Raw genomic sequence first — 24,606 nt, 5'->3', positions numbered from 1 at the left:
GTTGACTCTTCATTCTGTGAATTCACCACAATGGCTCCCACCTAGTGCTGACTTGTTTATGTTTGAAATGTCAGTGCTTGTGCTTTTATTAATTTTCTCAAATTCTAGCCTGGTGACTGGCGCTAATGACAGGAAATGATTAATGAATGGGACCTTGCTGAGAATGTGACACATTCTCATGTTTGCATGGAGCTAATGACATGCTGCGTTACTGGCTTTCATACATTTTCTGCCACTTTTAATTGTTGTATCTCTAAAGTTTGGTACTTGGTCTGCAGTTCCAGTTTATGAATTTGAGCTCTTTGATAAAATGCTCCAGCAAGACAACTGTCAGCAGCTGCTAATAAGCTAATTGCTTTTTAGCAAACTATTTCCTTCACCATTCAGTTATTTTTTCAAGTGCGATAGACTCTTAAAAAAATCTGTCCTGTCTCTTGTAAAGTTTTTTGAGAACATTTGGTGGAAGAATTAAGACTGTATTACATGGAAATGAAGAAAAAGGGGAGACTTCTGCAGGTTGCTCAGAGAGGAGAGATGTGGTGGGGAGTTGATATTCCCTGAAGCATCGTATGGCAGACCAAACTGTGGTGTCTCCACTCTGGCCTCCCTGAAACTGCTCTGAACAGCTACAGTCAGTGACAAATTTTGCTTTACTTCAGGCTTGTAAGATGGGAAAATTTTTCTATTTAAAAATACTGGTAGGTTGTGCTGAAGCTCTGAAAAGGATTTGAAATGGCCACAGTTGCACATCAGGTTGCTGGAACTCTCAAAGACAATCTGGATTGGGGTTTAGGTGTCGGGGCTGGATCACAAAGTGGTGCTTCCTGCTGCCCAGGGCTTCCCTGTTTGGTGCTACTTTGTGCCCTTATCCTGTAGCAACATTGGAAAAACCTGCCAGCGAGGTTTTGAGCTGGCTTGTTTGGCAAGTGTGGGCCACACCTCCACTTCTCACAGCTGGAGCACAGCCCAGTCCTGCGCAAAACTTCGGATGAGTCCGCGGCAAACAGCGCTTCACAGCCAGGCGTCCTGGGCTCGCCTTGCTCTGGGTTTCCCTGTCAGATTTTCTGCAGAGACAGCAGGACATTTTCCCCATGTTCCATGAGGTGCTTCGGGGCCCATTTCCACCCAGAGTGCTGCCTTTTCTGGCAGCAGTGCTTTTCCAAAGGAAGGAGAGGAGGGACACTGGCTTCTATCAGTGGCGGGTAAGAGAAAGCGTGGTGCTGGCTCTGAGATGGCATTCCTTGGCTGATGTGCTCAGGAGGGACTTCCTGTTGCTGCATGTATGGAAAACCTGCCCTGCACTTCTGCAGGAACGAAAAATTTATTGCTACCCACACTTTTCTCTTAATGATCATGTTAATGGAGGTTTCAGGTTTTTATTAAATTCAGGGTCTGCCTGAGGAAATCCAGAGCAGATCTGTGTTTCCTTAGGTTTTGGGGAGCAGAATTGAGCTGATGTCAAGTACTTTTTTGGGGGGAGTCCAGAATACTGCACTTTTCATCAGTGGAGACGAAATCATGCTTATGTATTTTCTTGCAAAATAACCTTGACTACAGTTGCCTTCTGTTCTGCTTTCTATCTTACCTTGCAGGGATTAATGGTCTCAGGTAGACAAAGACTAATGATGGCTTCAGCTCCTGCTCATAATGCAGTGCAACCACAACAGATAAAGTGGTTTTGAGGTGTTTGTCCTTTAAGTGGAGTGAAATAATTTCATTGTATAAGATGGTCTAGCTAATAACTGCAATTTTGAATTAAGCTAAATGTTTATGAAGGAGCTTTTGACTGGAGATTTGATCTATAAGCTGATCACCCTTGTCGTATCCTATCACACCAGCCCCTCAGTATACAATTAAAATTGAGATGACCATTAATTGTCACAAGACAACTTGCTGCTTGTACAGCTTTCTGCACTTCTGCTTGCTGTATGAAAGAAATAAACTTGTTGACTTTTTGATATTGTTGTTTAGTACTTGGGAGATCATGTTAGAAGAGGCTCATGTAAACCTCAATTAACCTGTAAACCACTGAATATCTTTTCCCTCAGGCACTTGCTATTTAAAAAAAAAAAAAATTAACATTACTTAACAAAATTTTAAGGCTGTAGGGAGAGATTTTAGTATTGACTAATTGATAGCAATTGAGCAAGGGGTGGGGCAGCAGATGACCCTTTTGGCTTTGTAGGTAAATTTAACGTGATCAGACTATTGTAGGTAAATTTAACGTGATCAGACTGCTTTAATTTTCCAGAGTTTAGCCTTAGATTCATTTCTAAAAACAACAATAAACTGACAGTGAACCTGGTGTTTGCCACTGCTGTTGCGTTACTGAGCTGCTGGCGCTGCTCATGTCCTGGCTGACCATAAATCCTGCCTGCCAGGAGAGCATGGCTCTTAGGGCTGGCTCTGTGAGTCTCTTGAGGGAGGAGGGACAGTGCAAGGGGTGCCCAGGAAAGGCAGGGATTTGCTTTGGGGTTTAAAAGCAGACTTGTGACGCTTTGGCCACAAGGAAGGGAATGATGTGCAGCAGTGTTTCTTTGGGAGGAGGAGCAAGATGGGGAGAAACTGCTCCATTGATAAACTGAACATTTATTTGAGCTGCCTAATTTTCCCAATGAACACAAAGTATATCTTAGAACACAAAATATGTGTTAGAAGTTGTGTTTCAATTTGCTATGACAGCATTTTTGTAATGATTCTGGCAGGGTTATGCTGAGTCCTCTGCCTTCACTGAGACCTGTGGGGGTGGATCCCAGCACTTACTGCCCGCTGTTTAAAGGCAGGTATCCTGGACTACATGAAAGTAAAGATTGCTGGGTCCTATAGATGGGATTACTTGTTCTACAGTCACTTCCAACTGCATCAGCATCTTCAGTTTAGATGAAAGGTACAGACAGTTTTGCGAAGTTAAGTATGTGAAAATTCAGCCTTGTACCCTTATTTTAGGATTTAAAGGTGGTGGTTTTTTGGTTTGTTTTTTGTTTGGGTTTTTTTTTGTGTTTGTTTGTTTGTTTGTTTTTTGCTTCAGGTGTACTCCTGAGCTCTGGATAAGCAGTGATTCTGAAAAATCATTATGCAAAGCAGAAGTTAGCTGCTTCTGCCAGTCACATACATTGGTATGGTGCCATATCATCAGTATTTGTTGTCCATTTCCCATATGGATTTCTTGCCAGCCTTTTCCTTGATCATTCAGATAAGGCATATCTGATACTCCCATGCTTTATTACTCTGCAAACTCACCTGGCAGCATGCTATGACCTTGCTGTGCCTTTGCTAGAAGATAAGTAAAAAAGGCGTATGAGGAGGTTATGGCATATATGATGACATAGGCTTGGGAGCACAGTGACATTTCTGTTGAGTTGTATGTCCTTAAATTATAAACTGGATGTGGAAAATGTATCCTTAGCTGTGTAATGGCTGACTGGAAATTGAAAGTGTTAGAGACCTTTGGAAAGGACATTCTTTTGAGCATGTAAGTACATTTTTGACAGATGGTGTGCAATAAAAGAAGGCTAGGCTATCTTCATGGTACTCTGCACTTGCTCTGGTAGTGTCTGATTTATGTGAATGAAGATTGCTTTCACAGCCATGGGGGTATGATTATGTAGCTTTGTGTCTCAACAAACAGAAGAGTTGCAGGATCATTAGGAAGTTGGTGAGAATAACAAGACACGATCTTGAATTTCTATCTGTAATCTATTCCCCAACTTGATGAAGTAGAAAGGTGGTCAGCCTTTGCCTGAGAAACTAATGTCAGGAATTGAATAAAAGAAAGGTGATTAGGAGAGGTTTAAAGATGAAAGAAACTAGCATCTGAAGTGTGGAAGTCATGGTGAAATTCACTGTGAAGGCGTGTCTTGTTTACAGAAACAAATAAAGGAATGAATATCTTCAACAAATGATTTCTGCAAGTAAGTCTCTTTAAGATTAGTAACAGTATAACTGAAGTTTATTTCCACAAATTTATTTTAGTACCTGCATGCAAGAAATCTTAGGTGACTTGTAGTTTTTGCTCTTTGCTTGTTGGTCAGGATGGATGGTGCTTGCTTAACACAAAAATGTTCGGTATACTCTGTATGCTTTGGATTTATTGTGTTCAAACCCTGTTTTGCAAAAGCTGGCAAGTATCTCCAAAAGATCAAAAATAAGGAAGACTCCCCAAGAATGTGACTGCTTAACAAAAATAGTATAATCTATCAGATAAGGAACATTCAAGAAGATTTTAACAGTTCAGGATTCACTGGTTTCTGTGAGATCCCACTCAGTGATATGTAGGCCCTACATTTTGATATAATATTTCAAGAATCATAAAATCAAAGAATGGTTTGGGTTGGAAGGGACCTTAAAGTCTTGTTGCAACCCCCCTGTCATGGGCAGGGACACCTTCCACTAGACCAGGTTTCTCAAAGCTCCTGCCTGGCCTTGAACACTTCCAGGACAGGAATGGCCAGTCACAGGTTCTCTTGGCAGCCTCTTCCAGTGTCTTATTTGTCAGTCTGCAGTATTTTGTTGTAAGTGAAGATCTTGTTGAATTTATTTGTAAGTGAATACTTAGCATATCTAAAATTAAACTCTGGTCTCAAGCCAACCTTGTTGAAAATTGTGAACGTGAAGTAATGACCATTTTGAAAATGGGATTTAAGAATAGTAGAAGTTCTTAGCTGGCCAGGATTGTGTCATAACTGATGAAAATGAGGCAATATCCCATTCTGTTTCTGAGCCTTACACAATTACTTCTGTCTAGGTAGTCTCTGTACTAAATCACCTCAAGCTGTTTTCTCTTGTCCCCTGCCCTCCCCCCACTTCTCCTTCATGATATTTTAGGATCCAGTCACACTTTCTTTTCCCCACTTCCATACCCTGGCATTTAAGTACTAATATTACTTTCCAAAAATAGTCTCTCAGAAGCTTTCAAGAGTGAGGATTACATTTTGTCTGTGCTGGTAAGGTGACGTGCATGTTTAGAATGCTGATAACAGTCCAGAATGAAAATGAATTTAAGTTTTGTCTTTTCTAACTCAAACTGCCATTAAATGTTTTGGCAAGCATTTTGGGTTTTTTTCTCATTGTAAACAGCATGTGCCTTTTATGACTTTAGACCCTGCTCTTAAGATTCTTGCCATGTCTGCTTTTCCTCAAGCATTCATGTGCCCTTGGCCACTTTTCTGGAACGAGCTGTCATGGATGTGTTTGAGCAGCTTTAGCACCTGTTTCTCACACAGCAAGAATGTACTAACAAAGCAATTAAAAACTGATCTATAAATGGAGGAATCCCTAAATAAGGGGCTTACTTGCTGAAGTCTGTGAGGAGTTACCCTAAGACATTGCCAAAAGGGAATTGAGTTTCCTTCTGGGCACCTTTAGTTGTCCTCCAGGACACTGCAAGTGCTGTGTATGTTCCCAAACTGATTCATTAATAGCTCATTTTGGGCTGGCTACTTCTGATCCATTTCTCTGGTCTAATACTTGTGTGGTTACAGAGCAGGCATGGCAATTGAGCTAAAAGCTGAGCTTGTTTCTCTCTTTTCAGTGGGAAAAGCATCCTTACTACAACCTGACAGTAAAAGTCCTCCGAGCCAGAAACATCAAGGGTACAGATGTGTGTAAGTATTTACCCAAGGCATTATGAAAACATGTTGGTTCCTTGGTGCATACCTCTAGCACAGAGAGCATTGTTAAGGGAACTTCTTAACATACTTCACTGCCTTTATGTCTCAAAAAAAGCTTCTCATGCAAAGCATTATATATATAATATTAAGTATATTATCTGAATTTCAACAGCTTTTTGTGAGGCCAGTCTGCAGATTAAGCAGCTGCAGCTGTTCTTACTTTGCAGAACAAGATCACATAAGTCCTGGTAAGGTTTTGCTTCCCTACTCCTTTTCCTGTTCTACTGTGGCTCATTCTGTATTCCTTTCTCTGGATTCAGCCTTCTGGGTATGGCAAGTTTCACCCTTGCTCCTGCTGAACAGTCTGCCTGAAACTGGAAGCACAAGTCTTTAATTCTAGCATCCAAAGGTTTATTTACTCAGTTGTAGTAGTACTTTATTTCATGTACCTGCCATTTGTCATTGCAGACTTTAAAAGAAGCAGGGGGTTGGCTGATTCCAAGATAAACTGCTTTTTATCTGTTTCTGGTTTTGATAGCATGGTATATATTCCCTCCTATTTACACACCTGTGTAAAGATCTCAAGGCCATTTGGGGCCTTTGGATCTTTAAAACTCATTTATATTAAATTACTTCACATTAGATAAAGTAAGATAGTCCACCTTAAGTTTATATCTGACATCCAGCATTGAACTACCTGGAATGCAAAATAGCTGTTCAGGGAACAGAAAAGCCTCCTGAGAGGCTGAGGGCTAGAATAATGTTGTGAAGAGTTCTTTTCTATGGCCTGTCTATTCAGCTGGAGTGAAGAATGGTCCCTATACTTGCATTGTTGAAGGGGTCCTAAATGGAAGAAAGAAGGGCTCTGAGACAATAATTTGTTTTCAGGGAATGGAAACAGCCCAGTTCCTTGCCTGACTAAACAAAGGTACAGCAGTAGTAGATGTTGTCTCCCAGGACTTTGGTAGGTTTAAGCTCTTTCAGTGATGCCCAGGGATAGGAGAGGAGGTATCAGCAGTAATCTTTTTTTAAATTTGATCTTCCTCATTTTAAATACTAGTTTTTTTTATTAAGGCTTTATCATTTTGATGAACCAGAAAAAAGGTATGTAATATTCAATTTGCTCCTGTTTAAAGGCATTTACTTCATTAAAGGCTTTTGCTTTAGAAGTCCAGCCCTAAATTTGCACTTTTCTATGATGCAATGAGATCTAGCAAATGAAGAGCTCACGGGAAAGAGTGTGTTTGAATAAAGTTTTTCTGGTGCCTGTTTCTCACTCTGCTCTGCAGTGTCCAAGGCAGACTGCTATGTGGAGCTAAAGCTGCCCACTGCATCTCCCAGTGTCTCCCGGACTCAGGTTGTTGACAACTCTGAGAACCCAGAATGGAATGAGACTTTCCAGTATCGCATCCACAGCGCTGTCAAGGTAAGGACACTGTGTGGCGTGGGTTGGACTGCTTGTATTTTTCTGCTTGATTTTGATACTTCATTCAAAATCAAAGGTTCTTTATTACCCTCAAAACTAGTGTTGCTTGTAAGGTGACAGTTGTCTTCAGTGGTACAAAAAGCTGTGCCATGCATGTCCAGTGATACAAACTACTGTGGTTAACTGTTCTAAGTAAATTGCTGCTAGAATTTTCCATAAACATCCTTGTGATACATCTCAGGAAAGGGAAGTTATGGCACTACCTGGTGGAATTCAAGGAAATTCCTTGATTAAGCAAGTTTCTATTTGATGTTTGCTTCTTCTTTCACAGGAACTAAATTTCTACTCACTGCCATGTAGTTCATTCAGTCAAGTTTTGCCATCAGTTCCGATGATTGGGAAAACCAAATTCAAACTCTTGGGTAGAGACTGTGCATCTAATACCTGTGTAGAACCTAATACAATATTTAACAAAGTCTTCAGATTGTCAGCATTCACTCACAAAGCAGACACTAATGGCAGAGGGAAGGAAACTGTACTTTAAAAAATCAGTTTTAGTGGGTCACTATTGCTTTGAATAACATCCCTGGCTTTGGAATAAGGTGTCTATTGCAAGAAACTATCCCCCTCACTTTTCCGCAATGGTTGGTGACCAATGTGGAATGGTAATTGACTAGGCTGGTAAGAAAATTGATAGCTAAACTTTAGGGTGTGGGATCTTTTTCTTTCCCTCCAGGCTCATGAGACCTCAGCCTGGTTACTGCTGGAGATTGCCAGCAACACTCCACATTCAGTCTTGTCTCCTTGAGAACTTTTGGGTGCCACATGTCCTCACTGTATCTATTTCAGTTTCTCTTGAATTTACCATCTCTGACACAGTGCTGAGCAGGAAAGGATTGATCCCTATAACATTCTGGACTAAATCATCACGAAAGAGTGGAAATTTCTGTTGCTACCTTGGGCAAATCTGTGCCTGGAGCTGGTGGAGAGTACTGCCACATGAGTTCACCTGGGGCCTCCCTCTGGGTGGGAAGCTGAGAAAATGCTTTAGCCAAAAGGTGTCCATTAGGAGAGTTTTCTGCTTAACTTTTTGCTTAATTTTTTATGCTGTAAGCCCTGCTGAAAATACTGAATTTTCCTTAGGATTGGGGAAGGGGATTGATTAATGCACAAAGTGTCCATTGTATACAGCTACCCAGGTCTGTCAGTGTTTCTGCCCCTTCATCTTAGGCTGTTTTTTCTTTCTGCTTTTAGAACATTCTGGAGCTGACCCTCTATGATAAAGATGTCCTTGTCAGTGATGAGCTCACCTCTGTTGTCTTTGACGTGGGGGGCATGAGGCCGGGGGAACCCCTGCTGCAAACCTTCAGCCTGGACCCTGAGGTGAGGCCCTGGCTCAGCTCCTCCTGCACAGACCTGACAGTGCCTGTCCCTTATTCATCTGGGTGGGAGAAGCCAGAATGTTGTAACAGTTTTTCATGAGACTTAGAGGAAGATAAACTGATTTTAAAGTGAAAGGCATTTGCAGTCAGTGATCTTTGTAGGGACTGTCTTATTTAGTTTGTCATCATCTGTTTGAAAAAAACAAGTTTATTGCTGCAAAGGTTACCTCTATATCTGATAAGTCAAAAGCATAAGAGATGCTTTTTTTCCCTGGATTATGTTGAGTACATTTAACCTCTGCTTCATGTAGATGGTATTGGTGATCAGCTGCTCTCAAGCCCTATTCACCTGTTCATGGACTCACAAGACAGCCTGTTTTACGTGGGTAAAAACCCCATCAACAGACTGATCTATTTTGTAATGCCACAAACACATTGCTACAATAGTTCTGGATTAAAGGTGAGCTAATGATGTGTTTTCTTGAGAAATTTGGCTTCAGTGCTGTTGGTGTGGTCAGAAGCAGACTAACTAGTGTGCAGTTCACAGGGAGGTGTTGGGCAGTGCCACAGGCACTCCAAATCATTTATGATCATGGAAAGAGGCTTAATAATTCCATTGCTCCCAGTAGCTCTATCCATTTCCTGAATGCTTAAGTCATCTTGGTCTGTAATTAAGAGACTGGAAATTTCAACTTTAGCAAAGAAAATTACCCAAAACAGCTTCTAGTTTGTTACTTGAAAAACTGTTAGGTGTGGTATCAGATATTTGCTATATGCTATGGGAGGAGAAAAGACTTTGGCTAGAACCAAGTCTGTAGAGGACAAAGACAGCAAGGAGCTAAGAGTGCAAGCTGCTGAAATAAGAGATAGGAAGAAGCCCAAAGCCCCATGTAGAAGCTGTTTGCAGAGATGATGTAGTGGTTCTTGAGCCAGAGGAGGCTTTTTTCTCTCATTAGCAGAGTAATGGATCTGAGAGACACCTCTCGCTTCTGTGCACGTCTGTCTTCAAATGTAGATATGTCTGGTCATATAGGGCATGTCCAGCAGAAGAGGAGAATTTAAAGGCTAAAGGCTACATTTAGCCATTTCAAAATTTAGCTAGAGCTTTTATAAAAGGAACAAACTCAGTTATTTTAACAGGAAGTTAAAATATGTTACTATGCTAGAGAACAAGACAAGGGCAGAAGCAGCTGCTTGGGTCAGGAAATATTTAGTGGCAGCTTCAATGGCTCGTGGATGGGGGGATTTTGAGATTATTGGGAGGATGGTGAGTATGTTGATTTCAAGGCTGGTCCAGGCCATAATTCAGTGGTTACTGAATTATGAGTAAAGCTTAATCTCTTGGAAAAATATTCTTAATTATATATTCAGGATCAAGGGTCACCAATATCCAACTTTTATTTTCAAAGGCTAAGGAAGAGCTGGATGTAGAGTTTTTCTTGGAGAAATGGTGAGTCTTACTTGAAGAGCTGATTGCACTTGTGCTCTGCAGATATGTTGTTAGGGGTTTTTTTCTGTGTGGGGATAGTCTTGCTCACAAGAAAGGATAGTACTTTATAGTTCTCTGTGGGAATTGAGTTGATTCACTAATGGCTGACCAAAATTATCCTTAATTACTCCAGTCACCAAAATTTTTCGGGGTAAAAAAGAAATAAGATTTTGCTGGACTTCATGGGATGTAAGTGAACACTTTCTGGATTAGTTATTTGGGACTGGAAAGTTTTCAGTTAACCTTGCAAAATACACAAATATATACTTTATCTCTCTAGTAGTCTATCTAAGTTCAGCTTTTCTCTAGGTTATCAGAATAACTGGGATGGGATGTGGAGATCCTATAGCACATGTTTATATTTGCAGACAATTTTTTTTCAATTTTTCCAATCCCCCATTATTTTGTGAAGGGAAATATACTTGCTGTTTCCCTGGATCTCCCACACTGAGGACCTTTTCATCCCACTGTTTATTCAGCCAATTGGTTTGTAAAGTAGGATGAGGCAAAATTAAAACCAGCTGTCATTTGCAATAAACCTCTTGCTTTCACAGCTCAGATGCCCCTACAGCAGTGTTGACCAACGGAGTCCTTGTGGTGAGTACATGGAAGCCAGAATTATCTATGTTGTGATTTATTCCTGAAGATAAGTTTTTAGCAGAAAGAGGAGAAGCATTTTTGAGTATTACAGTCCTACTTCCAAATAGCTCCTATTCTCTCCAAGACCTGCCTCTCTCTTTTTCATTTGTTGATTTAAAAATCTTCCTCAATTTTTAAACTTGATGCCAACTTACAGAAAGCTGCTTTATTTGAAATGACGAAACAATGCCTCATGGTTTTTTTTTGGCAGTTTGCAGCTGTAAACCTACAACTAATATAGTAGGTGAATTAAATTTCAAACAAAGAAGTGAGCTAAAAATTGTGTGACCAGAGCTGGTTTCTTTTTTTCACAGGTTCATCCTTGCTTGTGTCTTCAAGGCACTGTCAACAAAGAGGAAAATGCAAAAGAAAAACAGCAAGGTAGGGCTGTCTGGAGGGTTTAAGTCAGGACTACTATTCAACATGTTTGTTCCTTGAGAGAGAGGGGAGACTTGAATCTCTGTCTATACAGTGCATTTTAATTTACTGACTACAAATTTGGCTTTTAAAGTGAATTTTGCTTTTATTTTCAGTAATTAGTAAGATGGGTTATTTTCTACTGGGTACCACAATAGTCTTTTCCTGTGTACTTACAGCCTCAGCTGCACTTAATAAGTACTTGATTTTCAACAAATGGCCCCTGTGGTCTAAACTTCTTTTTCTAATGCAGGAGGCTGTGAGGTCAAGGTGTCTGTCCCAGGGGCGTATCAAAAGCAGTTGTCTATTCCTTGGACACCAGACAATGAGAAGGATGGTGGAACCTCATTTGTCTTTCATGTGGATAAAGAAATGTGTTCAGAATTGCAAGTGGAGCTGCAGCAAACCATATCTGTCCTACAGGTAAGCATCCATGCTGATTCCTTAAAGCTTACAGAGAGATAAGTTTTTCTCGATTGTTATTTTTTACACACTGGTGCTTTTTTTGGTTTGTTTTAAAAATATCAGACTGTGCATTGGATCTTTGATGTTGTGTAAGGAGCTGAAATTACCTTAAGAGTCTATGCTCCCCAAAGATTTAACATCTGTTCAAACTCAAGGATTAGGAAAATGTTACTCTGCACGTGCTTGCTACATGTAGACATCTTTACTTTCACCTGTTGAGATAGGGACTCTTTTCTATTAGGAATTTGTAGATCAGATGCCACTTGCTGAGGTTTATTTAGCTTTGTCTTTTACTTTGCACTTTCTCCAGGTAGTGTCTGAATATTCATTCTCCAAAAATGAGAGCAAAGAAACTCTTTATTCCATGATGCTTTTTATCCCAACGAGCAATTGGGTAGCGTGATTGCAAATGATGATCTTAACTACTGTAGAGGCAGCTGTGGAGAAGAGGACACAAAGAAGGATATGGAAGAGCAGCTTTGCCTGGGGGTCTGTTAGGCAGCAAACATGAGCTGAACAGAGACACCTGGGCTTGAGTGGTCAAAAACTCAGAGCCAGGCAAGAAAAAACACTGTAGAGGTCAACAGTGGAGATTACCCCAGGTGGTAAACCTCTGCCAACCAGTTCTGTTAGCTAGGAGAACATACTCCTTCAACAAGTGGCATGGACCACAAAAGTCTTCAGTCTGCCCTCTTCTCTCTCATCAGATGTGGGAGAGTGCCAGGAACATTGTAGTGTTGCTTGCCCTGTACCTAAATGCATGTTATTTGCCCCTGTTAGGAAGAGGACAGTGAATTTAGAGGGACATTGGTCTCAGGACAGTAGTTACTGATCAGAGGACACCTGTGAAGTCTGTGGGTGGTTCCTGGCCTGACTTCAGCTCTTGGTGTGAGAAGGGTGACAGCCTAGTGTTTCTCTAAGGTGTGGTCTCCTCCTGGGTACTGAGCCCTGTGGTTGGTGTGTGGCTCCAGCCCACGTGGAGGCTCTGTAGGCTTTTGGGACCCTCTGATATGAGGGGTTTTTTATATGCCTCTTTGCATTTAGCAATCTGCACACAGCTCTGCATTATGAGATCTTGCCATTTGCTACATGGCAGAAAACCCAAATATTTCCTGGCAAGCTTTAATTTGCTCTGCTTTTAAAATTACAAACTGCCTTATTTCTTATTTTTTATTTTGTGGTATTTTTGATGTATGTGTAATGCTGCTGCCTTTTTCGGTATCTTTTCCAAATCTTGCATGGAAAATGGAAATGCAAGTTTGTGGGTTTTGTGACACATGCCAGCACAAAACTATTTGTGGGGGAAATTTTGTACTTGAATTTTTTTTAATTATGGCAGACAGGTATATTAAAAAAACCCCAATAACATTAAACAAAACATCCCCAAAACTAAACCAAACAACCACAAAAAAAGAACCTATTTGACTGAAAGAAAAAAAAAAGAGAAAGCAGAATGCCCTTTAAAAGCCTTGGAAATTTGGTAAATATTTAGCTATAATGATATTAAGAATTGTTTGCTGTTTCAATGTATGAAAGTCATAACTTTTTAAACTTTTTTCTATCTCACATAAGATTTTGCTTTTATTAGGATGGTGTGAACCCTGATATTGAAAAGCACACGACAGTTCTGGGACTGGGGACTGTACCAGTTAATTCCCTTCCTATTGGAGAAAAAGTTGATAGAATAATTTCTCTAGGAGAGGTAATGTCAATATTTTGCTCTTGCTTTAACATGCATGAGATAACCTTTTCCTCCATTGCCTCCAGGTGTTTGGAAAGTTAGGCAACATGTGATTGAATCTCAGGAGTTTTCTTGGATGTCTTAGAATGCAGGAATGAGATTACTCAGTGCAATTCTTCCTAATGTGTTTTCATGGTCGGGTCTTGCAAAATGAAGTATAAAGTTCATCACTTTCTGAAGAAAAAAGTCTTTTCAGGGTGTGGAAGAAAAGTATCAGGAGGAAGAAAAAGGCAAGACACTTGGAGAAGAAATAATTCCTAACTTCTGTTTTGTAGTTCCACCTGTGTAATTACGGTCAACTTCAAGATGTGTTCTCTCTTTTGACAGGGAAAAAGTTTGGATATGAGTTTGAAAACTGAAGAGAGGTGAGTGGGAACCCCACTTGAAAATCAGGAAAGGCCTTTATTCTCATGTAAAGGAACTGAGTGACTTTCCTTGCTGTTCTGGGGAGCTCTGTTCACTCCATTGATCTCTTGGGATAGATTAAACAAAAATATATTTGATAGGTTTTTTTGATAATTTTTGGAAGGCTGTGACTCTTTACTTTGCAGTATTATCTATTGGACAGGTGTCAATCCTGCTGACACATGTACAAATTTTGTGTTTCTAATGCTTAAATGTACAATAGCTATTGATGTAAATATTAAGTAGTTTTGTCATGCACAGGTATACCAGAATATGAAGTGATGTAATGAGAGATAGGAAAGGACATAAGTGTGTGAAGAGCTTGAACTATAAAATAGACGAAGGCTGCAAGAAAGGAGTAAAAAGGGAAAAAACCCCCAGAAAACCAAGAATTTGGCTTGTAAGTTGATAGGGTCATTTGGTATCCAGTCATCAGTTGAAGATCCTACTCCTGTTTTACAGCTTCATAACAAGTTCATTGGTATTCAGCTGCCTCCTCCTGCCTCTTAAGTTCAGAATCTTCTGTTTTAAAATCTCTCTTTCCCTCATTTCATGTTCACATTGATGCAGTGATGTCAGTTGCTCCTCTTACAATCTTCTTCACTTACAAGAATCTTTTCTTTCTTTGTGAAATTCCTGAAGCCTAATCTGCGTACTGTTTGACAGGAGCTTCGAATTTAAACATTAAATGAGAAATACAATATGGAGAATTTAATTTTTAATTCCAAAAGGTTGTTGTACAAAATAGCTGATGTATACACTAAAATTTCATCTGATCCAGTTCAGACCTGCACTAGATTCTGTGTTCGCAAAAATTGCATTTCCATACTGATTACAAATCCTCCAAAATTTCAAGGTTTTTTTCCCTCTGTTTCAGCACTTGGGATCTTGATATACGTCTGGGTTTTGATCTCTGTAAAGAGGAGAGAGAATTTTTGGACAAAAGGAAGAAAGTAGTTTCTGAGGCACTGAGGAAGACTCTTTGTTTAAAAGAATCCCCTCCAAAAGATGAGGTATTGAGCACAGTCCTGTAGTGAGATTGGTGAAATTCTTTAGGCTTGGTTGATAATTAGGCAATGTAGGAATCCTTGTTTGAAACATGGTTTGCATTCACTATGGTGTGAGACAGTACATTTCAGTTCTGAAGTCTAAATGTTTTTATATTTCTTAAATTTTGAGGAGGTATGTGTATTTTGGAGCACAGATGTTGAAGTTTCAGCATGTATGTACTTTGCTTTGGGCTTGGAATTGTGATGAGAAATTTTGTTTCAGGATGTTTAAAATGAAAATGACCCTACAGGAATTGATTTTAATTGTTTATTTGAGGAAACTTACATCTACATATACTCATGCCTTGCTTAGTGGTATTTGGTTGCTGTTACAAGACTAATTGCCTCTTACATGTGTATTGTAAGAAAGTAAATGTGTGATAATATACATAACAATTTTGGTAAGTGACTGTTCCTAAGATGACTGTGCTGTGCTTTATAGTAAGCAAAATATTTCAATTACAAAATAGAGAAAGAAGTTCAGCTTGAAATCAAACCCAAAATTACTTGTAATGTAGATATAAATGAAGGTTTATATATATTTTTGTTAGAGTTTATATCTCTATTAGAATTTTTATCTCTATTTTTTATGTTCTATTTTTGTTCAAATGAGACTGAAATGGGGTTAGTTCTGTAATTTATGGCCATCAAAAGCCTGTGGTTTTGACTCCTGAGTGTGCTGTTTGCAGGTTCCAGTTGTGGCAGTGCTGGGCTCTGGAGGTGGGATGAGAGCACTGACGTCCTTCTATGGCAGCCTTGCTGGGCTGCAGCAGCTGGGCCTTCTGGATGCTGCAATGTACCTCTGTGGGATTTCTGGCTCCACCTGGTAAGCTACATGCAGTTTTGATTCAGAAGCTTAGAGGTGAAATGGTAGCATTGATGCAAAATAAGGCCAAAATTACATTTGTTGGCAGACAGCAAATCAAGGATTTTACCAGTTTTCTCCTGTGAGTTCTGCTGGGGATCCTGAACAGTCTAAGACATCCAGTATCATGTCCAACCCATACAGCTGCTGGCTAAAATTATGAATCTGCTGCTTGTGCAAGTGTGACAGTTAAATATTAGAATGTTTTATATGAATAAGACTGCTGTGAAGTAACTCAGAGCACTGACTTAAAAACCTTCCTCATTTCCCTGCTCTTGCCGAGAAGATAACTGAGGTGGTGCAAGTCACTGGAAACACGTCCGTGCAGGCCACCACGTCATCACCTTCCAAAATGGCATGGAGGCTGAAGAGAGGCGTAGCACTGTCCTGCCCTTTGGTGGACTGGAGCAATGTGCTGAAATATTAGATGTGCCTAGAATGTTTCAGTCACTCAGTTCTTGGAGTTTGTGGTGAAGTCATCCCTTGTTTTTGTGAAATTATCTCATAGAGGAGTTGTGCAACCTGACAATGTAATCCTTCCTTCCAAGCTTTTTGTGTTAATTTTAACTCCTCTGTACCTAGTTCTCCTGCCCCTTCTGATTCAGAGACACTTCCAAACAAATGTAGGCATCTTGTTTGCACAGATAGTCCATGGTCCAAACTAGCTTCTCTTTCAGTCAGACCTGTCTTCTGGTAAAGGCCACGGCCTCTATTGCTGCACACTGCACCCTTGCCATCAGCCAGCACATCGTGGTTGTTTTGTTCTGGAGTTAACATATGTTTGTGGGCTGGTTCATGGGTGCTAGCGTAGCATGCTTGGAACGCCTTTGGAAGGCAGGTTAGCAATCAGAACAAAGATGTCCTATAGGTGTCAGGGTTTTCAGCACAATTTAGAGTTCAGAGATCTTTTATTTATATATTCTTCACTCTTTTAGCTAGACTTTTCAAGTGCTGCAGCACTAATTATAACTAGCTAAAATTATTGTTTACAGGAAGGTCTTTATTGCTGATGACATTAATAAAAGCATTTTTAGGTGTTTATCAACACTGTATCGAGACCCTGACTGGTCACAGAAAGACCTTCAAGATGCAATCAGAAGAGCTCAGGACACTGTGTCCAGCAGCAAAGCAGGTGCATTTTCCCCAGAACGACTGAAGTACTATTTCCAGGAGCTGAATGCAATGGAGATCATGGGACGGAAGGTTTCCTTTACAGATTTGTGGGGCCTTATTGTGGAATATTTCCTACAACAAGAGGTAAAAGAATTCATGTTTGGATGTGCACTGTTGTTTGTCTTTCAAGTGGGAACTCTGCTGACCCATGTATTTAGAGTCTAGAAACCAATTACTCTTCATCTTTGTATAGGCAATGCTGTGGAATAAATATAGTATCTTCCTTAGTAAAGAATTTCTAATTCATATGGATCAATGTTACAGAAAAATGCAGTTTTTATTTGGAATGACTGTTATTAAAATAACAGCTTCTGTACTGGGCACGTTAAGCCTGGCAGAATGATGTTCATTTTGCAAAATGGAGTTATTGTGCAATATTTTCTGTGTAACTGAGATTGAAAATCAGAGGGATAGCTAGTTTATTACTAACATTAAATATTCTAAATACACATCTGCAGAAATATTTTGGACAAATCTAAACATATACCTGGACAGTGGAGGAGAAAAAGGACTTTGACTTAGTAGTGTTGTTAATCAGAAATGCTAAGCAACAGCTACCAATTATCAAACAATGGGTACAGAATTTACCTGACTTAGGTGGGCTCCTCCTTCCTTGCTTGTGACCAGGAAGATCCATCAAAGCTATCTGATCAGCAAGAAGCAGTGAAATGGGCCCAGAACCCTTATCCTATCTATGCAGCTGTCAATGTGAGACCCAATATGAGCAGTGGTGACTTTGCAGGTATGAACATGGAAATTTATTTTTGCTTGCTGAAGTCCATAACTTTATTTCATCTATCCAGTTGCTTGGGTAGTGAGCAGCTGATAACAGGAAATACAGCTCAAGCAGCAGGTGGTAGTACAAGAGGCAGTAGGAAACCGATTGGCAAAGTATTATCATCCTCATAGCAAATGTCTACTTCGTGGCTAAAATGGAGAAATGAGATTGAGAACTGTTGGCCACTCCACACGTTTTGCTAGAAACTGCCTGAAATTTTCAGGAGCTGAGAATATTCCTGTAATACATGTGCCTCTGTCTGAATTAGAGGCCTTGGTGATAAGGAAACCACTTTTTTTTATAGTCTTAGATAAAAAATATGTGTAGGATTCATGTGAAATGATGGATTGGCCACCTTGTAATATACATCATCAAAATTGTATGTTTTAGTGGTCTGAGTTCTTACAGTAAAAATATGAAAAGTAGTCTTTCAATGAAACTTTAAATATGATGCAACAAGTGGGGAGAGATGAGTGAGACAGGAACACCAATGCTTGTGTCCACCTGTGTACCACTGGGGAACTTGTTTGTTTTATTCTGAGGAGTTGTGTGTATGGCAGTGAATTCAATTTGATCCAACCTGCCAGAGCTCAAGAAGGATTTGGATAATGCTTCCAGATGCATGCCATGTTTTGTCAGATTGATCTATGCAGGCCCAGGAGTTAGACAGCTCTTTGTGGGAATCTTTCAAGCATGAGGAGGCACTTGGCTAAGCAAACAGTGAAGTCTGATGCAGTGGATAAATTGGGTTTTCAAGCCAGTACTGTAGTAGTTCCTGGGAGACGATTTGTAGTGCAGGGAAAAGCTGAAAAAAATAATGTGACTTCAATTTGGATGGAAAAGGGAGCCATCAAAATGGTTTAAATAAAAAGTAAAATATGCAGGTTGTTTCCATAGTAACAAAGTCAAGATGGAATGAAAGACTTCACAAGAGTTTTTGTTAATATGTACATAGAAACTAGAGTAGAAGGGCAGAGAAATCACTAGTGATTGTGAAAAGTGGGGGGAGAGTCCCTTCTGTCTCCCCTGTGTGAGCAGATATCAGATAAATATTTTCACTCATGTTTCCTCTGAGATGAGTAAATATCCTGTTGGCTTGTTCTTAGAATGGTGTGAGTTCACTCCCTATGAAGTTGGATTTCGCAAATATGGAGCTTTTGTTCGAACAGAGAATTTTGACAGTGAGTTCTTCATGGGACGGCTTGTCCAGAAACATCCAGAGCCCAGGATTTGTTTTCTACAAGGTGTGAACTTATGATAATGATTAAATTATCATATAAGGAGATGGAAAGGAACTTTGCTGCTTTGGGGACTTATGAACTGAAGTCCATGCCTGTTTTCCCTTCCAAAAGACTTTGAAGAAGTGAAACATGTCAGTCTTTCTCCAGAGCTATAGGTTCATAGTTGTTTCACTGTGTTGCATTCTGATGTCCTGAGTCTGCAAGATGACTCTATTATAGCTGCCTGTCAAAAATTGCCTGTCTACTGTCAATCTTCCTGTTCTCTTAATGTCTTTTCCATTCTTTTCTCTGGGAAAATTTTCTGCATTATATTATAACATCATGATTTGTCACCTGATTAACACCGAGGTTTTAAGTAGAACTGTTAGAATACTCAGGAATCAAGTGACAGCCCTCTCCCATGAAAAATGTCAGGTGAATTATAGGTCTTTTGGTTCTGTGAGAAACCTTTTGAGTGTTAAATTCTTCTGCATTTTTCCTGCAGGAATGTGGGGCAGTGCCTTTGCTGCAAGCTTGGATGATATCTGCCTGAAGGTGGTTGGTAGAGGACTGAGCTTTCTAGATTCTTTCAAAGATGTTATCAAAGTTGTAGGTAAGAACATACATAAAAATAGTTGGGTTTTTCAAAAGATGGCTGATTTTGTAGTGATCACAAATAATATGATGCAAAAATGTGCTGTTTGTAGTTTTCAAGATTAGCACAAAGAGTGGATTGGGACAGATCTCTTTTATGTGTGTTATTCCCTTTGATCACTCTTATAGTGAAGAGAAAATGTTTCTTCAGTACACTTCCTCTTCTTTTAAAAAGAATTGGTATCTGACTTTGACTAAAATTTGGGCTAGTTCTGGGAGCTGTCTTAAACATGTGTTAAAGTGCAGGCATCATAATCCTGAGAAGGGAAGAATAGAAGCTGGTTTGCTAAGCTGGAAATGGAAAAAAAAGAGGCTTTCAGTTTCCCCCATGGTATGCTTTTTGTGGTATTGGATAAGCTGGTTGTGTGCTTATTCATTGATCTCCATTTATCCATTACAGTGAAGTGTTTTAGAGGCTGGGACTTGTTCATGTGCATAGTTATGGCCTTATAGTAACTAGTGGATGAAGAGATTTTTTTTTCTCTGCCTTGCCAGCCCTGGTTCCCCTAGAACACCCCAACCCTTTTTGCTTTGTGTAGTTGTAAATGCTACTGTGTGTGGTTGACTGATGTCTTATGTAACAGAAGCGGTTGTCACTTGGTAACAAAGGTTTCTTTGTGTGGGTTTGAAATTAATATAGGCAATGTTTTATGAGTAACGCTTTTCCCATTAAACAGGGCTAGTAAATCACCCACCTATACAATATGCATCTCATTTAAATTTCATTACAATACCCTTATTAGGGGACAACTTCAGCCTTAGAACAGCTGGTTAAATATTGTACAAAAAGGCCTAATTGAAATGTTGGAGCTGGCATTTTGTGCATGTTCTGCATCCTTCTGTGACTTCTGCAGATGACTGCCAAAGATTCCATTTCCGAGACCCAGCACGGCTGAAGACTCGCTTGGTTATACCTGGGGGCCCCTTGTTACAAATATTTCAGGATTTCTTCATGTCCCGGGTCACATGTGGGGAAACCTTCAACTTCATGAAGGGATTGTATCTTCATAAAGATTATGTAAACATCAAGAAATTTGTGACTTGGAGAGGTAAAGGAGTTTATGTGTTTCTGACTATCAAAAAATATTAACACACTATAAAATATCCCAATGTCACAGAACATTAGTGAGCTTGACTTTGTTCTGCTGAAGCCAGGGCATATGTCCCTTCTTACACCATAGCAAAAATTTTGATCCACTGTATTGTTCTGTCATATAAGGCAAGCTGATCATCAGGTTTTATAGGTCTGTCTCAGATGAAAGTGCATGTTGGAATGTCATTTTTCTTCTTATAACACTAATATGAGCTTTGTCTTGTTCTTCTGCCAATACATGTGTAATGAATCTATATAGTTACTTGTGTTGCTTGGAGTGTCTTGCAGATAGTCACCTGGATTCATTTCCCAACCAGCTGACGCCCATGGAAGAGAACTTGTATTTAGTGGATGGTGGCTTTTCCATTAACTCTCCCTTTCCTTTGGTACTTCAGCCAGAGAGGGATGTGGATGTTATCCTGTCATTCAATTTTTCCTGGGAAGCTCCATTTGAGGTGAGAGATGTAGCTGAGCATTATTACATGGACATAAAAGCACAGAATCATACTCAGTGGCAGCAGATCACTTGAAGCTGAATACAAATACAAATCAACAAATGAAAACAAATCCTTATGTCTTTCATGGAATCACAGAATGGTTTGGGTTGGAAGGGACATGAAGGATCATCTCATTTCAACCCTGCTGTCATGGGCAGGGGCACCTTTCACTAGACAAGTTTGCTTAAACTCCTATCCACCCTGGCCTTGAACACTTCCAGGGGTGGGGAGTCCACAGCTTCTCTGGGCAACCTGTGCCAGTGTCCCACCACCTTCACAGTGAAGGGTTTCTTCCAAATATCTAATCTAAACTTACCCTCCTTCAGATTAGGGCTGTTTCCCCCTTGTGCTGTCGCTACATGCCCTTGTGAAAAGTCACTCTCCAGTTCCTTCCCGTGAGCCTCCTGTAGTACAGGAAGGTGTTGCAAGGTCTCCCCGGTGCCTTCTCTTCTCCAGGCTGAACAGCCCCACCTCTCTTGGCCTGTCTTCCTATGGAAAGACATTTCAAAGGTTATTTTGCTATGTTTTTTCCTGTGAAGGTAATGAGAAAATAGAAAGTTGACAACTGTAAGAAGATTAAAAAATTTTCAGAAGCCTAAACAGATTAAGTAAAATAAGACTATTTGTTTGGCCCATAAGATTATTGTCACTTAGATATGTGCTTCTAAAGAAGGAGTGGCTATTGGTGATTTTCTTCATACAAACAAGTTATTTTCTGTACATACAAGTGTTTATTATTAACTGCAGAAAAGTCAATGTGAATAGATTTAGAGTAGGAAAGCATAAAAAGTTTCAGCTGCAATCTGTTGATATTTGTTGCAGTTCTGCTCTTCATTCTTCTATATTACCAGCTGGAGAAATTGTTTCTGCTGATTTGAAGCTGAGTTCCTGTCACTTTTTTTTTAAATGAAAACCTCTTTCCTTTTGAGGATTGCAGTTAGATGATTTTAGAAGTGTTGCTGATGTTGTCTTGCAATTATCTTTTTTCCTATGATAACAGGTTCTAGAGCTGACTCAGAAATATTGTGAGGAGCAGGAAATTCCTTTTCCAAAAATCAAATTTACAGAGGAAGATGAAAAGAAGCCAAAAGAGTGTTACATGTTTGTGGATGATGATAATCCAAGGGCTCCAATTGTACTCCATTTCCCACTTGTGAATGACACCTTCCAGAAATACAAAGCTCCAGGTAAACTAGCTGCCTCTTAAAGCACTCTTCTAACAATTCTTTGGGTGTGCTGATGGGGAAAATTCAGTGAGGTCAATGTTTCTCTTTTGATTCTTCTTAATACTACTCTGTAATTTTTAAAATTGTTATGTACATTTAAGGCAGAATCAGTTTCCACTAGTTTTTTGAAGGGCAGGATGAGGGAAGAGGCTCACAACACCCCTTCCTCCACAAAAGTGTTTGTAGTAAACTACTTTGCTGTTCATCTTTTAAGACTGGTATTTAAATTTAAGGGGCATGGTACTCCTAGGGCCAGTTGAACTTGAGGTTTGTCTTTCACTTTAGTGTAGAGCAGCACTTCCGGGGAAAATTGAGCTTTATATTCCTTATTTTGAGCATAATAATAAAAGATAACCTTAAAATTTATCACAATGAAAATGTGTTTTAGCACTGTATTTTGGAGCCAAGTGGAAATAGAAAGAGAATACTTTGCCCCTTCAGCTTACAAATATTTTGGAAGGAGCTGATATCTCTGAGGAGGAGCTTTGGGGAAAAAGTTAAATTTCAACAGCATTATCTCTGATCTCCTCCTAGCTGAATTCCACCAAAATGATTCTACCACAGCAGAGGGTTTTTTAATGGTTTTATTTTTTCTTTCTTTCTTGCTGCAGGAGTTGAACGTGAGTCAGAAGAGGAGAAATCCTTTGGTGACTTTATCATTGAGTCAAACGATTCCCCTTACCGGACACTAAACTTCACCTTTGAGCCGTATGATTTCAGCAGGTTAGTGGAAGTGAATCGCTACAATGTTCTGAACAACAAGGACACTCTCCTCAAAACCCTAAACTTGGCTCTGCAAAGGAGGAAGTTGAAGAAAGTCACCAATAAGTCAAATACATGAGCAGTTTCCAAGGCTGAGGATACAGAGAGGCTGCAGTGTACAAAAGCTGTGAGGTTCAAGATAATATAGTGACAGTGAACGGCTAGAAACTCTCTTCCTGGGGAGGGAGTAGTACACCTGACACTGAAAACTCATTCCAGGTTATGTGCTCTGATGAAAACTCAAGGAATGTGCAGTACAACGTGGATGTTGCTTCCTTGTGTGGATGAGAGTGAGCAATTACTCAGCTCAGTATCTCCAATCACAGTGGCTGATTCCAGATTATTTGAGAGGTCTACACAAACCATTTGATCTTCTGGAGAATAATCTTCCAGCCTCTGCTGAGTGATGCACCTCTTTTTTGTCAAAGGTGTGTTGGTGTTTGAGGGAACAGTTTCCTTCTGTACTTTTATCTCTTGCTTGTGAATCTCCCTTAATGAACTTTTACAAGTTACATCATCGGAAGAAGAGCTCCACAGATGAAAATGACACCCTGAGAGAGGAAATGGCTCCTTTTTCTTTCACCTTGCTATGGCTGATGCCCATGTGCTTTCAAGACTGAACAGTCATTACCTGCTTCCCATTTTGCCATTCACGGTTTCAATTTCCTTCCTATCCTTCTCAAGGATTTTAATGGCTTTTAGTCTCTCAGAAATTCTATGCAGAGTATCTTATTTTGGTAAAAGAATTGTTTGGTAAACAAGGAAATAAATGTTTTTTTTTATATTTAACAATAAAAACACATTGTGGGATTTTGTTACTGCTTCCTATAGTTTGATCATCATGAGATGATGAAACTATGATGAAAACGCCATAAGTCTCAGCTTTCTCTTTCTGTGTAAGAGGAAGGAAGGCTCCTTTGAAGGGTTTGAAATAGATATTTTTCCCTACTCTTCAGCTTGTAATTTACCCAGGTCTTTGTTGAAGGAATTTTTAGTGTCTACATATTTTAGAAATATCAATAGTCAAGGTAGGCACACCTTATGAATGTGAATTAATAAAATAATGTGAAATGCTGCTGTGCTGTGGGATGGGATTCACCTCACTTTGCATAAAGCCCAGAGAAAAGTTCTGAATTATGCAGTTGGAAAATATGTAATGCAGAACAGTGGCAAATGAGCACTGTTAGTTTTATGGCTTTTACATTGAGCTGACTGTATGGATTCTGGATTTAAAACTGAGGACAGGAGGTTTGTCTTATGAAATTATCTAAGGGCTTATGGATGAGTTTGGTTCTTAATACATTTTGTCATGTGTTTCTCTTTTAATAAATATTAGTTTGCTCACATGCTCTTCAGTTTTTCTTAACTACACTTGTCAGAGACAACTAGGTTGATAGCTTGTGGGTGAAAATCAGCAGCTGAGCCAAGACAGAAAACCTTGTATTTACTGTTTACTACAGACCATCTAATCAAGGGGAGGATGAGCAAGATAATACCAGTTACTTCCAAAGAATCTTAAAAATGGGGAAAACCTTTTTCAACTGAGAAATTGAAAGTGACTAAGTTTTCAAGGTCAAGAACTGTGGTGTTTTGCTATCTTACTAAGAGTTGGAAGTTGTGCTGGTGAATTCAACTGACTCACAATGGAATCACAAGCACCTTGCTTCAATTGCCCCTACAGCAGGATAATTTTAAAAAGAGTTTCTAAAAACTTCT

The 24,606-nt window shown here is 39.7% G+C and overlaps 1 protein-coding gene across 1 annotated transcript; it reads left to right on the top strand.

Annotated features, from left to right (window-relative positions):
• The first annotated feature begins 1,091 nt into the window (after positions 1-1,091).
• Positions 1,092-24,094, top strand: PLA2G4F (phospholipase A2 group IVF). Its single transcript, XM_058807208.1, has 20 exons — positions 1,092-1,202; positions 5,531-5,603; positions 6,899-7,035; positions 8,290-8,418; positions 9,827-9,867; positions 10,461-10,503; positions 10,860-10,926; positions 11,216-11,385; positions 13,016-13,129; positions 13,496-13,533; positions 14,451-14,586; positions 15,312-15,448; positions 16,522-16,744; positions 17,288-17,402; positions 18,545-18,682; positions 19,164-19,271; positions 20,167-20,361; positions 20,694-20,860; positions 21,903-22,089; positions 22,740-24,094. Exons 1-20 carry the CDS (start codon positions 1,092-1,094, stop codon positions 22,967-22,969), a joined length of 2,559 nt encoding a protein of 852 aa, XP_058663191.1. The 3' UTR covers positions 22,970-24,094.
• Positions 24,095-24,606: the final 512 nt, after the last annotated feature.

The sequence above is a fragment of the Ammospiza caudacuta genome, chromosome 6, assembly GCF_027887145.1.
Source record: "Ammospiza caudacuta isolate bAmmCau1 chromosome 6, bAmmCau1.pri, whole genome shotgun sequence".
NCBI classification, from domain to species: Eukaryota; Metazoa; Chordata; class Aves; order Passeriformes; family Passerellidae; genus Ammospiza; species Ammospiza caudacuta.
The sequence above is the reverse complement of the archived record's forward strand: the minus strand, read 5'-3'. Positions and strand labels throughout refer to the sequence as shown.

Coding starts and splice junctions, on each gene's coding strand:
- PLA2G4F (XM_058807208.1), top strand. CDS start 1,092: ATGTTCCATGAGGTGCTTCGGGGCCCATTTCCACCCAGAGTGCTGCCT. Junction 7,036..8,289: donor GCATCCACAGCGCTGTCAAG/GTAAGGACACTG, acceptor TTCTGCTTTTAG/AACATTCTGGAGCTGACCCT. Junction 15,449..16,521: donor GGGATTTCTGGCTCCACCTG/GTAAGCTACATG, acceptor AAGCATTTTTAG/GTGTTTATCAACACTGTATC.